Source organism: Callorhinchus milii, unplaced genomic scaffold, assembly GCF_018977255.1.
Source record: "Callorhinchus milii isolate IMCB2004 unplaced genomic scaffold, IMCB_Cmil_1.0 Scaffold10, whole genome shotgun sequence".
NCBI classification, from domain to species: Eukaryota; Metazoa; Chordata; class Chondrichthyes; order Chimaeriformes; family Callorhinchidae; genus Callorhinchus; species Callorhinchus milii.
Genome location: NW_024704751.1, coordinates 454,402 through 471,727, shown reverse-complemented (window position 1 = coordinate 471,727; position 17,326 = coordinate 454,402). Strand labels below are relative to the sequence as shown.

General features: G+C 45.0%; 1 protein-coding gene across 4 annotated transcripts in view; it reads left to right on the top strand.

Moving 5' to 3' along the window:
* Nucleotides 1-17,326, top strand: part of tyw1 (tRNA-yW synthesizing protein 1 homolog (S. cerevisiae)) — a 45,815-nt gene that overhangs the window by 6,848 nt on the left and 21,641 nt on the right. For all 4 annotated transcript variants that reach the window (XR_006085325.1, XR_006085324.1, XM_042338643.1 and 1 more), the window contains exons 7-10: nucleotides 377-496; nucleotides 3,137-3,263; nucleotides 13,118-13,170; nucleotides 15,115-15,233. Coding sequence is in view for 2 of the 4 variants with exons in the window: in XM_042338643.1 (XP_042194577.1) it covers nucleotides 377-496; nucleotides 3,137-3,263; nucleotides 13,118-13,170; nucleotides 15,115-15,233 (419 nt within the window). In the remaining 2 variants the exon portion in view is untranslated. The remainder of the gene's footprint in view (nucleotides 1-376; nucleotides 497-3,136; nucleotides 3,264-13,117; nucleotides 13,171-15,114; nucleotides 15,234-17,326) is intronic.

Below are 17,326 nucleotides of genomic sequence, written 5' to 3'. Positions count from 1 at the left end.
CCTCAACAGCTACTCGTGTTAAAGCGGGAAAAGGTTTCTTTTGACTTCTCCCTGAGCTGATCCAGAGACATTGCTGAGCTGCTCCCTCTTGTTTTGCCAACAAAAATATACAGTGAATTCACTTTACAGTATATTCTATGAAGCGCTTTGAGACATCTTGAGATGCGATAAGGCGCTATATCAAATGCAAGGATTATTATTGTATTATTGTTACTGGCTCACCATCCATCAGGAATTAACTGTTCACTGTCTGCTCCTGTGGAAATGAGACAATGAAGGAATTTGTACTGTTCTCGTTCTTCAGACGGAGACTGGCTGAGACCGTGTACCCTTCTGAGCCATGTTCTGCTTTCATCCATTCTGCTCTCCCCACCAGGAGGAGCTATTTGAGACCAGCAGTGAGGAGGGGTCGGGGTCAGACAGCGAAACTGGTGCTCGCTCAGTGGTGGACGTGGAAGATTTGGGCAAAGTCATGAACAGTATGAAGCGAGCAAAGGTAACGGGTTGTTATTATAGAGATGAGTATCACTGAGATCCACAGGCTCTGACCATCCCTCAATCACTCACAGCACAACGCTGGTTGTGTGAACTCTACTGCCTTTCATCCAGAGTGTGCGTCTGTCACTCGCCTGCAGAGAGTCTTCAGGGCTCTCTCAGTGTCTACATTGAAATAATAAGAAATAATTAATTATTAATACTAATAGCATACTAAAACTAATTTGATACAGTGCCTATAATAATAATAATAATAATAATAATAATAATAATAATCCTTGCATTTGATATAGCGCTTTTCACGTCAGGAGGACGTCCCAAAGCGCTTCACAGAATACACTGTAAAGTGAATTGACTGTATATTTGTGGGCGAACGCGGCAGCCAATTGCGCACAGCAATGTCCCACAAACAGTCGTAGATTGAAAATGACCAATTTAATTATTGTTTTTGGTTTTGGAGGGATTATTATTAGGCTCTGTGTGGAGTAAGGAAACTTGCCCAAGGTTTCGCCCTGCCTGGAATTGAACTCAGGTCTCTCACTTGCAAAGCGAGTGCTCTAACCACTGAGCTACAGGACTCCACAATAATGAATGTCTCAAAGCATGTCACAGGATGTACTGTGAAGTGTAGAGACCGTGCATTTTTAGGCAGATGCAGCAGACAATTTGAACCCAAAAGCCATGAAGTAAATGATCGGTTTTATCTGAGGTATTGTTGGCCAGGACACAAAACTTCTCGAATAGTTTTGTGGGATCTTTTATGTCCACCTGAACAGGCACAGACAAGACCTCCATTTTGACGTCTTACCCAAAGGACATCACCTCTAACAATGCTGCTCTCCCCAACACTGCGTTGGAGCATCAGTCTCCAGTGTTAGCCAAGACAATCAGCTCCAAATCTTGACGTGGGACTTGAACCCACAACCTGTGACTCAAAAGCGAGAGCGCTACCGTGTAAGCCAGACTGACATGTTGAGGATATATTGAGTGAGCGCAGTAATTAAATAGTTTACGGTCACTAGAGGGCAGTGCAGAGAATAGTGAGCAGCCTGGCACAGGCTGGTTATTAATAGCTGCTTTAAACCCTTTTGTCATGTTATTTTACAGCATTAAATTAATCTGACAAATGCGACCTCTCTGGCCTTATTTAGAGGTGAAAGTCACCTATCATTAATCATGGACAAGACATCTTGTTAGTGAGTAGTAGCCCGGCTGCAAAACTGCAATAAACACAAACTCTCAGTGACAACTTCCAAGCACTCTGAAATGTCCCCTGGCACATTTCGTCATCTTACTGACCTTCACATTCACAGGCTCACACCATGAATAATCCTCCAGTTATTGCCGAGTGTGTAATTACTCACACCGTAGCCCTGTGCTGGAGATAGTAAAAATAATTGTATAATATTAGAATTATTAGGAATCATAGACATTTACAGTGCACGAGGAGGCCATTCGGCCCAAGTCTGCACCAGCATTATTGTATTATTGGTAATATTGTACGTTTGCCTACCAAAACATACACTAAACTTTTCTGTGAAGAGCTTTCAGACTTCCCCCTGAAGTGAAATGCAAGGATTATTATTTTGTCTCAAGGCCACATTCCCACTCCCATTTTCCCTTACTCTCCACCCTTTTGACATGACAGGTGCTACGTAAAGGCAATTCTTTGTGGTTGTAGTGGTACTAAATAAAGGCAGCATAATTTCTCAGGAAAGCCTTTCCCTCTGATGCTCTCTGTTCAGTATTCAGTCTTGGTGTGTGTGTGTGTGGTGGGTGGGTGTATGGGGAGGTAGACACTGGCAGTGTGGGTGACAAACACAAGCTGCAGACTCTAGGTTGAGTAGGTAGTGTCTCTTGCTTGTCTCTCGCTGCTGTTCTGTCCTCTCCTCCAGTGTGTGTACTTACTGAACTGTTTCATTGCTTGCACCATGGAGCATCTGTTTAAATCACAGGCTACACAGGGTATTGTATTGCAATACAGCTGAGCTGCAGAAACAATTTGCAAACAGGATGCCGTTGGGTAGCAGACAGTGAAGCTAATTGTACAGGTGGATTAAATAGATAAATGATCCATTTCCCATCCTTCACTTGGGACTTGCACAGCATTAATGTGGTTAGAGACGGATGTGTTCACCTCTGCAGCCTTTCCATTCTCTCTTTCACTGGGCCAGATTACTCCCAATTATTCCCTGTAAATACTGCCTGAGCTCTGTTGTGCTGCAATCTATTCTTCTGACGTACAGATTGAGGCTCGGAGTCTGACTTGGCTCACGTATGTCAGGGGTCACTGATTAGCAGAGCTCAGAAAGTTTTATTCTTAATTCACGATAAAAAAAAATCTCACTAAAGAAAAGCTTCAGCTTGCCTGCGGTGGGGGAATGGACATTGGCTGGATCGCTTTATTCTGTACAGTATGGACAGTCAGGACATGTGTGAATGTAGCTTTTCTGGCCACGGACTCACACTCACTGTCAGAGCTCATTCACTGTGGAGCCTTCCTCGGGGAAGGAAAGTCACACAATTGATTTGGCCTTTGGGGGGTGGGTACAGGTCACCTGTGTCTCCAGCCTCACACTGAATTGGACTTTGTGAGTCAGTCACATCACACTTGTAAATTGCTCCTGTGGTTTCCTCCTAGAGAGCGCTGGAGATGGGAGCTGAGGCTGTGAAGCCCAAGTTATCCAAACACGTGAATGGAAAGAGTGGGAGTGTGGAAGCGAGAGAGATGCTGACTCCGGCTCTCAGGGCTGCTCTCATCAAGCAAGGTACAGTCCATGGGCCCAGCGAGTAACAACAACAACTTGCATTTATACAGCGCGCTCACACGATAGAGTCTCAGTGTGCTTAACAGTGGCGGAGCACAACGCTAAGTCAGGTGAGGGGAGGGTGACCGTAAACACAGTCAAAGAGGAAGGTCTTTAGACACGACCTGAAGATTGGGAAGGAGCATGGCGGAGGGATTGAAGGAGAGTGTTCCAGAGTTTTGGGATGTAGTGGCTGTGTATAGGCCATGACCAGAGCTTGATCTAATGTTCTTCCTATTCAAAGTGCGGCTTGTGAGTTAAAAGAAAGCGGGGTGTGTAGGCGGTTTGTCTGCTGTGAGGAATCATCCCTGGAGCCATCTTTGAAAAGAATTCTGTAGGTTTATTTCCTCTTTAAGCACAAGGTTAATGTTTATGGATTCCTGATGGTTCCTGGGGATTTCCTGTTCACTTAAACTGAGGTGTAATTTATGGAATTTCTCAAAGCCTGGCTTTAAACGTCCACAAGTCAGTAATCTCCCTGTGACAGGAGCTCAGACTGAGCTCGGGGTCAGTGTAAAACCACATTGGCTGGGCTAGAACACAGCGTTAACTTCCCCAAATAATGTTCACTGTGCTTCAACCCAGTGCGTTTGTGTACTTGTGTCTACAAAAACTACACAGGCTTTGCTGTAAATCCTGTGGAGCACTTTGAGACATCCATCTAACATGAAAGGCATGCAAGGATTATTATTGATCCTTATTATTGATCCTTACTGAGTGGGTTTGAATGCCTGCTTTGCTGGTGAGCTTCACAAGGGCTGGTGGCTGAAACCCACCCCAGTCACTGTGGGTTATAGGTTCCGATTCAAGAGAAGGAGGGGATATTTTTTGAACAGGGAAACTATGATATCAAATTGACAGGTTTAAATCTTTGTAATGTATTTTATATTTACTCGAGTGTCTTTGAGCCCCCCACGCCTGCAGTGGGATATTTACTTTCTGTGACCTGAAGTTGATTTGTTTTCTGCAGCGTTTATGACTTTAGGTCAGGAACGATCTCAGGCCTCCCTCTCCCTGCTCGTCCCTGCGGGGTGACCACAGCAGCTTGTGCTGAGCTTTGTGCCTGTGAGAGATCTCCCGTAAGAAAGCGTTGAGCCAGTTGTTGTAGACAGCGTAAGGAGTGTTTATCGAGTATTTAAGCATTAGCTGAATCAGTTTAATGATGTTATTTACTTCAAGTCATGATGTACCAGTTAAACTTTATGAAACTCGTTAATATTCTGTAACCGTCTTACTGCAGTGAGAAGCTGGTGGCATCATTGCGTTGTGAAGCCACCTCCTACTGGCACAGCTATTTGCTGCTGAGATGCCAAAGCTTTCCTTCTGCTCCATTGGCATTGAGTGTTGTAGAGAGTGTGGTGTGAGATGGGAGCGTGCCTTTGATCTGTGCCCTCTATCTTTGCAGAACAGAACATGCAAATGTGGCGATTGAAATGCTCTGTTGTTGCTCCCAGGGTGTCTGTGCAGCTAGATTGTAAAAGTCTGTGAGCTGCGGGAGTTTAACCCCCGCAGCACCAATGCTGAACCTTCCCTGAGCTATGTTTGAGCAGGAGAGTCCATGTCTGTTCACTGTATGTAAGTTGTAGTTATACCACCTTGTGTAAGTGGCTGCAATGAATACACATCGTACAACATCCTGTGAATAGAAACCACCTGAATGTGAATGAATTTCTTTCCTCTGTGAGTTGTGCTTTTGCTCATTGCTGGCTGGTCTCTCAGACGGCTGTATTTCAACAATGAGTCAGAGATTATGAGTGCGCTCAGCCTGTGGGCATGCCAGGCGGGTGGGCGTATTGTGTGCCTACACACATTTGGACACTTACACTTAGACGTAAAGTGTCTCTGCTCAAATCATTACAGAGATCTACGGTTCCGCTGAGATATGTATTATCTTTTTCAGAAGATTAATTTTATTCGGCTGCCTGTGATCAAAAGCTCAGCTTGTTCAGTTTTAGCATGCTTCAATTTTCTGAAGGCTGATTTCCCCTCTACCTAGATTAATGAGTGAGGATCGGAGAGGGTCAGAATGACTGAGCATTGTTACACTATCTCTGCCTCATCCCATTGATTGATGATCATAGTTTTGCATATTCACAGGAGTTACTGCGATCCGCAGACAGAAATGGGGAATTATTTTTTAAAAATGTGTCTATAACTAGAATTCTGCATTTATTTATACAGAATTGTTCCATGTCCCTATGTTTACTGTCTTGAGTAAATGGCTTCAGTAAGTATACAGGAAATAATGAGCTTAAATTTATTACCCGATTCACCTACCGGACAGGATGATAAATAAAGGACTCTTTGTCGATTCACGTGCCGCCAGCAGACCGAGGCAGGTTGGAAAACTCGCAGGAGGAAAAGTACATTCTTTTTAGCAAAAGTTACGATTGAAGGAAGCAGTAATATTAGAGTATTAAATATTTCATGCATCGCCAGCAAGCAGCTATCTCACAGCAGAGCTTTATATGATGCTGTAGTCTTGTTGCCTTTCATCTGCCACCTGAATAGATTGCTGGCTTTGTCACACAAGCTGCAGCATGAAGCCACCGGGTTAATAAAGTAATGTACAAATTCAGGAGAATAAAGTGAAAATATTGTCCAGATTTTAAAAGCAGCGTTATAGCAGCCTGAGTACCTTGATACTCCAGGATCGAGCCTGCAGTGTCTCTCCCAAGAATTCATGCTATTCTGGTCTGAGTATCAGCTATTGGGAAATGTATTGTGGAGGAAAGCTTGGAAAACCACGACAATGTTGTTGTAAAATACGATCCCAAGTTGGGAATTCCACAGGATTTAGGCTCCAATACAACTAATGTGTATGAACAGACCAATTACTTTGGGGATTTGAGGGGTCGGGGAAGGAGAGATGCAAAGAAACTAGACTGTCTGTGCAGAATTATTCTGTTGCTGTTTGCTTTTGGGTTTCCTCTGATGAAAGAGATAACTATTCAATTCTTAAAATTCACATTTATATTGTTTTCAGGATGGTTTGAAATGTGAGCATAAGAGGGTCTGAACAAAATAAATGTTGGAATTTTAATAATTTCTGCCTTGAGGACTCAAAGCTGATTGTTTGTAGGGAGCAGTATATAGAGTCATAAGGATTATATTCTGCCCTATACCTCACCTCCAAACAAGCAGCAGGGAACAAACTGATTTCTCTCTTTCTCTCTTGCCACCACTCCCATCAGTTATAGATTGTCCTAAATGAGGTCTTACTCACAATGAAGTCCACAATCACCGCACTTTATAGATGACTCAACATGGCTTTTAGAAGCTAGGTCAATTAACAGCAGAATAGCAAGTGAGATCTGTACTATCATGATTGAAGTGCAGAGGGGAAACTCATCCTCTTGTCATTAAAAACAGAAATCGCTGGGAATGCTCACCAGGTCAGGCAGCATCTATGGAGAGAGGAAAGTGAGTTAAAGTTTCAGGTTGTTTACCTTTTGTCAGAACTTACGTCAGTCAACAGCAACAAATTACACTTTGTAAAGAGCCCTTCACGTCAGAAAGACATCCCAGTGCGCTGGACAATCGGGTTTTGTACCCGAGCTGGGAGTTGGGGTCAGGAGGGGTGGAGGACAGGAGGGTACAGGTGGGAAACTGGCCAAAAGTGCATTTGAAGAAGAAGGTCTTTAGAGGGGACTTGAAGGAGGCAAGAGTGCTCCCAGCCACTTCTTTTTTTATTTCAGATTTCCAGCACCTGCAGTATTTTGCCTTTCATCCTCTCGTCATATCACTCACCAGCTTCTGGAGCTCTCAGGAGCTAGGATGGGTCGGAGAAAGTTCTAATCTGGAAACCAGTCAAGTCTTTCGGTGTTTAACCCTGTAACCTGGTGAAAGTCCTGAGGGGAGAGTCTAATTTGGGGGAGAGTTGTGACATGTCAGTTGACTGCTGAGAATGAATCACTGTGAACACTCGTTGAATAATCCTTGCATTTGATATAATAATAATCATTGCATTATATATAGCGCCTTATCACATCTTTGAGACATCTCAAAACGCTTCACAGAAAATACCATAAAGTGGAGTGACTGTATTTTGTTGGGGAAATGCGGCAACCAATTGCACACAGTGTCCCTCAACTGTCCCTCAAACAGTCGTGGATTGAGTGACTAAATTATTATTATTTGTTTTAGAGGGATTATTACCCCAGGAAAGCTATCAAGTCTTGATATACAAGTATATAAGTCTTGTGTTGCTGGTGACTGATAGAGTAAATCATTGTTCCCAGTTAATAGGTCGAGTTCTGCACGGGTTTACTTGATTAGGATTGACCGTGAGGATATCTAAAGCTGTCACCAGGAATAGCAGAGTCTTGTTTATCAAGTGGAGCTGTCTCTCTCTGCTTCTCCAGAGATCTGGAGCTTGGCAGCACAGTATTGGTGGGGAATTGAAGCTAGACAGTTCTGCAAGCCGTGGCTTCTTGATGAACATCTGAAAGCACAGGACAAGTCTGCAGGTAGGGGAGAGAGAGAGAGAACTTTTGATAGTGTCTTATCACATCAAAACATCTCATAGTAATTTCTGTCAAGTATAGTGAAGTCTTCCCTGGGCGAACACAGTGGTTATGTTTGCTCCAGAAAGTTCCAAACTGTGAAGTGTTAAAGAAAGACTTAAAGATTTGGCACACAGGGATGAGGAAATGCCTTCATAACCAAGTCTCAATGATGAACCAGTTCAAAACCAGACATAGAGGGTTGTGGCCTTGAGTTGATGGGATATAGATTTTACTTGTCTGGTTGTCTTGATCTGTTTGGCCTATGTAATTTTGGGGTATAAAGATCAATTAATGTGATCTGGGTGAATTATATGATACTGGGTTGTGGGGGTGAGTTTATATGATGTTGGGCTATGGGGGGGAACTGAAGAATAAATCGATTTTTGGTTCAAATGCCGGCGGGCTGGAGGCTGGAATCGTGAGGAGGTTGCCAAACGTGATTGCAAAAATGGGGAAAAACCTTGTTTTTCGTAATCCTGGTGATTGGGCTCAATCGGGAGTCCCATTGGAGTTAAGCAGGGAGGGCAGGAGTTCTTGGACTCGAGGCCTCCTGCGGTGGGCGTCCTGGAATGGGGACCAAGATGACTTCACACGAGTGACGCCTGGAGCGAGGCCTAAACCGATGCCTGGAGTGGGGGCCCCTGGCTTACATGTGTGCAAGGCCAGCACTGGCGTGGAGTCTGATGCACCAAACATTGTCCAGATCCAATGTGGGTCCCGAGGCCCACCTCCCTGAGCCTGAGCTGCGCGGAGACAACATGGGATTCGCTGCCTCAACCATCGCTGACTCTCCTGGTCAACATCCAACCAGAGACCGGCTGCCGCACGACGTCATATCCGCCCGCCAGCTTTGAGTCTCTCAGCCTGGACTCAATGGGACTTTAACATTGTCCCCTCACACATGATGACCCATGCCAGCGGGCTAACCATGCCTCGCTGACCTGCCCCCGCCACCAACTGTCCCCTCCGTATCAGCCTCGAATATGTCTGCTCCCTCTCCAACAAAACAGTCACCATCCAAGACCTCATTGTCAACGAAAACTCCTTGCTTGTCGGCCTCTCCAACTCCTCCCTCCATAGTCTGCAAATCATCCAGAACTCTGCAGCCTGCTTCCTCTCCCGCACCAGGCTCCGTGACTCTATCACCCCCATCCTCATCTGCCTCCACTGGCTTCCCATCACACAGAGGATACAGTTCAAGATCCTGGTCCTCACCTTCAAAGCCCTCCCTGGTCTTGCTTCCCCCTATCTAGGCGACATCCTAACCTCCTACCATCTGCTCACTCCCTCAGCTAGGCGGGCTCCGGCCTGCTTCATGTCCCCTGCCACTTTGCCCCCACCTCTGGAACTCCATCGTGCAGTCCCTCCGCCTCGCCCCCTCCCTTACCTCCTTCAAGACCCGTCTCAAGACCCTGCTCTTTGATCGTGCTTTCGATCACGCTGTTTCCCCCCTGCCCTACACCCTCCCCGATTCCGCCCCCCTGCTCGAAGCTCAGACTGTCAGACGCCTTGGGAGGACCTCCCGACGTGAAATGCGCAATACCAGTGTAATTTTGTGGTCGTCGTCGTTATGGAAGCTTTTCAGTGATCCGCTCCACTAAGTGGTTCTTTCTAAGATGGACAGTGCGCTTTGGATAGATGTAAGCTGCTGTAAAAATCATAAGTGGTGTATTTGCTGAGATGTCGAATGCTGTATGTAAATGCAATTGACTGTTATTGTTGCTGCTGTTGTTGCTGCTGTTGTACTCAAACACTAACCTCAGCACACACTGTGCCTGGAGACGTTGTGGAGTGGTTTCTTTGATCAGATTCAATCATGGGAAAGGACTGAGTGCGTGTGTCTGGATGAGCTGAGATGTGACAATGTACATACTGACAGCAATGTGGCATACAGTGACAATTAGGCTTGTACTTACAGGGATGGTTAGTGATCACAAAGGCGGTTTGCTTCTTTCCTTCAAGCTTTATGGGCTCCTTCCTGAGATTGCTGTATTTCTGAAACAATACTGTCGGAACAAAAGTGTAAAGAATTAATTCATTTTTATCTTTTTCCATTTCCCTTGAAACCAACACTGTGTGAAAGATGTCATTACATGGGTTTAGCCTGCGCAGAGCTGCCAGAATCCAATTGTCAGAGTAATCACTGGTGCTGAGGTATACGTAATGAACATTGACAATAATAGGGGAAATACGTAAGGATCAAAAAGTCCATCACAGTGATTGAGTCTGATGGGATTTGAAATCAATCTCACATTCTCCCCACCCCCATCTCACATTCCCCCCACCCCCATCTCACATTCCCCCACCAATCTAATGTCCCTCCACAAAACCCTTCACCATTCAACAATTTGTTGAAAATATGATTTTCATCATTCTGCCATGGTTTTCCATTTGCTTTAGTTTATTCAGCATAAAATGGTGACTGTAGCTGTTTAGCATCTAGGCGCTTGGAAACATTACCCGAGTGAGGGGTGCCATATAATAATAATACAATAATCCTTGCATTTGATATAGCGCTTTTCACATCTTCTCGACGTCTCAAAGCGCTTCACAGAATAGATTGTAAAGTGAATTGACTGTATATTTGTGGGCGAAACTCGGCAACCAAATGTGCACAGCAGCGTCCCAAAAACAGTCGTGGATTGAAGTGACCAATTTATTATTGTTTTTTTTCTTGAGGGATTATTATCAGCCGTATGGAGTAAGGAAACTTGCCCAAGGTTTTGCCCTGATGGGCGAGTGCTCTAACCACTGAGCTACAGAACTCCACAATAATAATAATAATAATCCTTGCATTTGATATAGCGCTTTTCACGTCGGGAGGACGTCCCAAAGCGCTTCACAGAATAGACTGTAAAGTGAATTAACTGTATATTTGTGGGCGAACGCGGCAGCCAATTGCGCACAGCAATGTCCCACAAACAGTCGTAGATTGAAAATGACCAATTTATTATTGTTTTTGGTTTTGGAGGGATTATTATTAGGCTCTGTGTGGAGTAAGGAAACTTGCCCAAGGTTTCACCCTCTGCCTGGAATTGAACTCAGGTCTCTCACTTGCAAAGCGAGTGCTCTAACCACTGAGCTACAGGACTCCAAGTTGTTGTTGTCTCATGCCAATCTTACTGCTGCTCAGAACCAGCTGGCACCAAATCTTGGACTTTTATTGGGGCCCCATCATGTTAATCCGATTTGATGGATTCTATCCATTTGCAGGCCTGAAGTTGGTGGGCTGTGGCACCAGTAATACAATTGGACAGTTGCTCTCATGTTTAATTCAGTAGACTTATGGTAAAGGCACTGAGCCGTGTTGTATGCTTGTGTGGCTGCTGTTGGGTGAGTATTGAGCACACTGCTGTACTGATATCACCGTGCTGCTGTGTGGTTGTCACAGGTACATGTGCTGCAGTGCAGGCCCGCAGTTAACCCTTCACTTACTTTTCCACCCCTCGCACAATGCAACTGAAATGTTTGCAAAAGTGTTTGGGTTTGTGGTTCCCAACAGGTTTCCCACTTTACCAAGGGGTGAATCTGACCTGAGGATCCTTTACAGAGAGTCCTTTCAGTCTGAGATGCATTGATGCTGCCTGACATCTGCCTGAGGGAAAACATCCCAGCTTTCAAAGGTTTTTGACATTTTCTAGATGATGGAAAATATTCTCCCACAAAATATAGTCGAATTCACTTTACAGTGTATTTTGTGAAGTGCTTTGAGATGTCTTGAAGACACGATAAGGCACTATATCAAATGCAAGGATTATTATGGTGATGATTGAACCTGCTGTGTGTCTTTAGTGAATTAAAGTGACCTGTGGCCTGGCTGACTCAGTGCTTCGGTGTACAGTCAGAAATGCCGGTTGTTGCTGATTAGGAAGTGAGAGAACATGGACACTGCCCCAGCTGCCTTGTGGCTGTTTTTTGCCCTGATTGATGATCGCTGTTGGTTTCCCAGGCTTATTTTATGGCCGTCTGTGTAGAGAAACCTCAAATTAAGACTAAGCTCTTTTGTATTGTTCTGTTTGTACCACTTGATCAGGCGTTTTTTGAGATCTTTGCAGAAACATTGCCATTACGAGGGTGTTTGCGGGTGGTGAATGATGGTCTACAATTGTATAAGGAAATATATTATATCACAACTGAAGAGTGCTGTACTTCAGGCCAAATAATCACTGCTGGTGAGGGAATGTTGTGTTTCTCTCGGTTGTGTAGTACTCACGTGGCTGGTCAGCTTGTGACAATTTAAGAGGGAATTGATTAAGTATTTGAAGAGGAAACATATACAAGGCTCCAGGGAATTGGGAATGGAGTGGTTAACTCCTGGGATGGCAGCACAGCCTGAATGATTGTAATTTCTATGAGCCAATGACTGCAGTAATAATCCTGATCTTTGCGGTTGATGCAGTAAATAACGGCTGTTGTTCAACTTAATCTACAAAGTGTTGCAATTCACCAGAAACACGTTTTATTTACTTATTCAAAGCCCAAGTTTATGTAGCTGCAAAAACGTGGTCGTTTAGATTACAGAAAGCAACTGAGCGCACAGTGCGCTCGCTCACTCACTCGCTAGCCTGTTTCTGCTCTCATCATTTACTGCCTTCCACACAGAAAAGGCAAGCCGAAATAAGGGTGAATTAGGGAGTGATGTTTTCTGGTGTGTGGATCTGTATGGAGTCTTATAGCTCAGTGGTTAGGGCTATTAACTCGTAAGCGAGAAGATCTGGGTTTGATTCCCGGGCAGGGCGAAACGTTAGGCAAGTTTCCTTACTCCAAATGCCTCTGTTTACCTAGTAGTAAGTAGGAACCCAGTTGTTGGTCGATTGTCGGATCACTTTTTCAGGGGTAATAATTCCTTTTTTAAAAAAAATTTGGTCTCTCAATTCATGACGGTTTGTAGGACGCTGCTGTGCGCAATGGCTGCCGAGTTTCGCCCACAGAATATACAACCAATTCACTTACAGTATATTCTCTGAAGCGCTTTGAAACATCGTGAAAAGGCGCTATTTCAAATGCAAGGATTATTATTATTATCTGATGCAACCGATGTGACCTGATGTGCAATATATGATGTGACATTACTCTATGTGAAAGGCACTGCATAAATGCAAGTTGTTGTTGATGTTTAACTAATATCAATGCTGTGGCTGGGGGAAGAGGAAGGAATTCTGTAAAGAGAGACCAGTTTCCTCCTCGCACCATTGGGCAGAAAGCTTTAGTACAAGTGAAAATGTGCTAATGATTGAAAGCCTTGTGCTGTTTTGATGCTGAGATTGGCTGTTCAGGAATAATGGAGTGAACCCTTTCATTTTTCAGGTTACCGGCTGATTGGAAGTCACTCGGGTGTGAAGCTCTGCAGATGGACTAAGGTAACCGGCCCTGCTGTGCCCAGATTCAATCGCACAATTCTGATCCCTGTGTTTTTCTCTCTAAAACAATGCCATGGTAGGGAAGCAGGAATAACTGACTCTTTATTACAAGATCCCGTTTTATGAAGAGCGATGTCTTTCACTCAGGCTGATCCCATCTGCTGCCTCCAGCCTTTCTCTGGCCAAAAGTAAACTTGGTTCGTGTTGCTGGCTGGAGCTTCAAGAATAGTGGAGAATCCCAGGGCCATCACCCAACAACAACAACAAGAAAATTACATTTGTAAAGCGCCTTTCACATCGGGAGGACCTCCCAAGGTGCTGGACAGACAATGTTTCGGAGCTGAGCTGGGGGTCGGAGTCGGGGAGGGTGGAGGGCAGGGGAGGAAACAGGGAGATTGAAAGCACGGTCAAAGAGGAGGGTCTTGAGATGGGTCTTGAAGGAGGCGAGGGAGGAGGCGAGGCTGAGGAACTGTGGGATGGAGTTCCAGAGGGTGAGGGCAAAGTGGCTAAAGACCCCTCTGCCAATAGTGGGGCAAGCGAGGCGGGGATGTGAAGCAGGTTGGAGTCTGCTGATTGGAGGGAGCGAGCAGGATGGTAGGGGTAGCAAGACCATGGAGGGCTTTGATGGTGAGGACCAGGCTGTTGAACTGTATCCTCTGTATGATGGGAAGCCAGTGGAGTCGTGTGAGGATGGGGCTGATAGGGTCATGGAGCCTAGTGCGGGAGAGCATGTGGGCTGCAGAGTTTTGGATAATCTGCAACCTATGGAGGAAGGAATTGGGGAGGCCGACAAGCAATGAGTTTGCACAGCCAAGCCTCAATGTAATGAAAGCATGTATGAGGGTTTCAGCGGCCTACGTGATACAGCGGCAGAGCCGGGTGATGTTGCGGAGGTAGGGGTAAAGGATAGTTGAGGGTCAAACAAGATGCCAAGGTTCCGGACTGGCTTAGTAAGGTGGAGTGTCAACAATGGATGGTGATGAGGTGAGGAGGCACTGACGGAAGCCAATCAGGAGAGACTCGGTCTTGTTGACATTCAACTGAAGAAAGTTAGCTCTCATCCAGGACTTGATGTCCGACAGACGGTCAGGACAGCAGTGGTCCTAGAGTCAAGGGTGGAGGCAGAGAGGTATAGTTGAGTGCGAATTATGTCACCCAAGAGGGAGCACATAGATATTGAAGAAGAGGGGACCAAGGACAGAGCCCTGAGGATCGCCGCACAAGACGGTGCGGGGGCTGGAGGAGAAGTGTTTGTGGAGATGAAGTGTAGGCGGTGTGAGAGGTGCAAGCAGTGTGAGAGGTACGATCTGAACCAGTCAAGGATAGAGCCGTGAAGGTTGAGGTGAGAGGAGAGGCAGTGGATGAGGATAGAGTGGTCGACGGTGTCGAAGGCAGCAGAGAGGTCAAGGAGGACGAGGAGTCGTGGTCACAGATGGACAGAATGTCATTTGTCACTTTGACCAGTCCTTGTTATGAGCGTCGTACAGCCATTATCAGAAAAATCACAATATTGAGAATGCGTGCTTTTACCAACGGTCAACCATTACATAAAAAGGTTTTAGTGATTCATCAAGTGCAATGTGAAAATTGTAATCATGCGGCTTGATTGCATGTAGGGAAGCCCCCTGCACTATAAACTAGCTTCACACCTAAAGTACGGGAGTTTTTACCTGGATTTGTAAACATCGGAATGGTTAGGGTTGATTGCTCCAGGAGCTAACTCCAGCACAGGAACCATGAGCTAAATATCCTCCTCCTTTGAATCAATCGGCCCTTATACATGAAAGGCACTAATCAAATGTAATTTTGTTGTTGTTGTACCTGCATGTTACCACATTGCTGTGTGCTGCACCTAACGGTGTGAACGGTACCCAGTGGTGTCAACGGCACCTAATGGCATATGTATTGATGAGTAATATTTGCTGTTTGCTTTACCTGGGGCAGTCGATGCTGCGAGGACGAGGCGGCTGCTACAAACACACGTTCTACGGGATTGAAAGCCACCGCTGCATGGAGACAACCCCCAGCCTCGCTTGTGCCAACAAATGTGTCTTTTGCTGGAGGTGAGAGCTGCCGAACGAGAGCAGAATTAAGCTAATTGATTGCTCCGGCTGGAGTGCTAATGGAGATTATGGATGAAGCCCAAGCTGTAAATCAGCCCGACTGCCCAATTAAAACTTCTCACAGCTAGAGTTTGGGACCAGAAGCATTTCATTGTTGAGCCTGTTTACCCAGCAGAGTGATGACACTGCAGTATTGTATAACCCTTGTGCTGTAAGAATACAGTGTTTGTATTCACTTTGCGACTAAGTTCATGTGTATGATGGGATGACCTCTGAAGGACAGATTGGAATGTAATGAGCAGGATCTGAAAGCTAAGCGTTGTTTGGTGGAAGTGCCGTGCTGACATTGTGTAAACGCTTCACCTTCAAACTAGTGACGTACAGCTGAATGCGCAGCTTTCTTTGGGATGTGACTCTCCTGACTGTCAGCTGCAGAGCCCTGAAAGGTGGCCATACCAGCGGGTTGGAAAGGGAGGAATGAACTGTGTGTTACAAAGTCATGTAGCTTGTTCAGGTTGAGGTTGACTTTGTATCTTCGCTGTTACAATAAACCGAGTACTTGATTCATCTTGGATTAGAGCAGAATAGTCCAACTGACGGCTCGCGGGCCGCATCTGGCTCCCCTCCCCCACCCCATCTAGCCCACCCGCTTCCTCCATGACCCGTAAATGTTATGTTTCTGGAAGCCAAACACAAAAATATTGCTTATGTGGCCTGCAGACGTTTCTCAAATAAGGCATCTGGCCCTCAGCAGCCAAAAGGTTGGACCATCCTGGCTTAAGAGTCATGGCTTCATTATATTACGAGAGAGCTGAAATGTCACTGATCTTCACAACCTCTCTCCTGGAGACAGAAGCAGCATCTTGAAATTCATTGTTAATAATTGTAATGATTTGTTAGCAAACAGTTCCATTCAAACACTTTATGGTGTTAAGCCTCTTCCTATATTAATTGTTAAGCTTTTGTACATTTGTACATATTCTATCTGGATGGGACAAGCCCTGAGAGGTATCTCACAGTGTCAGTCACCAGACTTTCTAACTTACATCTAACCTGCATTTTTACACCACTTTGTTACGGGAGTGTCTCATTTAATGGCTAGGAAGTGTAGTGACCTTATTGTCGAGAAATGTGGCACTCAATTAGTACACAGAAGGTCCCACAGATAGCCATGAGATGATTATTATTTTATCTGGAGGATTGTTGGCCAAAACACTGGGAAAACTCTCCACTTTTGCAATCGTGTGATGGGATCTTGAATGTCCAAACAAACAGGCAGATGGGATCTCAGTTTAACATTTCATGTGAAGAACGTGAAATGTCTGACAAAGCTGCAGTGAAGTGTGAGCTTGAGTCGCGATGTGGGGCCAACCTTCCGAGCCTGGGGGCAGCTAATGGTATCTTCCTTCGATTATTGCTGGTGTGGCATTGGTTATAATACGTTAACAAGTGTAAATATGAAGAGGGGACGAGGGTATTGAAATTAAATTCAAGGATATAAATATTTTTTCAGGGGAGAGTGCACCTGTACAGACGGATATCAGATCAATGTACAGTACATGTGCTTCAGATACAGATGCCATATAAATATTACAACAAGCTTGCATCTAGTGCTTTACGTCTGTTGTGAAGCAGCCTAGGGAGATGTGTGCAGCACTCAGATTCCCATTATACTGCTGATGCTATATCTTTATGATAAATGTATGAGCGAGATTGTCAAAAAAGCTTCCTTTCATTTCTGTGGTTTTTAGCAGTCTGACCCGAACCTAATCTTTGAACTTTATCCTGCAACTTTAATAACTTCAACAAAAACTTTGAAAAGCAGCATTTTCGTGTACGTTTATAATGGACTCTGAATGGCTTGTGTAGTTTTGAGACCTGAAGGCTTTTTGAGTTGAGGGCTTTGATAGTTTTGCTCGCTGGCGCAGGCTGCTCAGTGCTGACTGTAAGCCATGACGTCGATAGGGACATGACTGGCTGGAGTGTTGCTATGTTTTTTAATACAGATTTAATAATAAAATAATAAATAATAATCCTGGCATTTGATAGAGCACTTTTCACGTCTTCTAGACATCTCAAAGCGCTTCACAGAA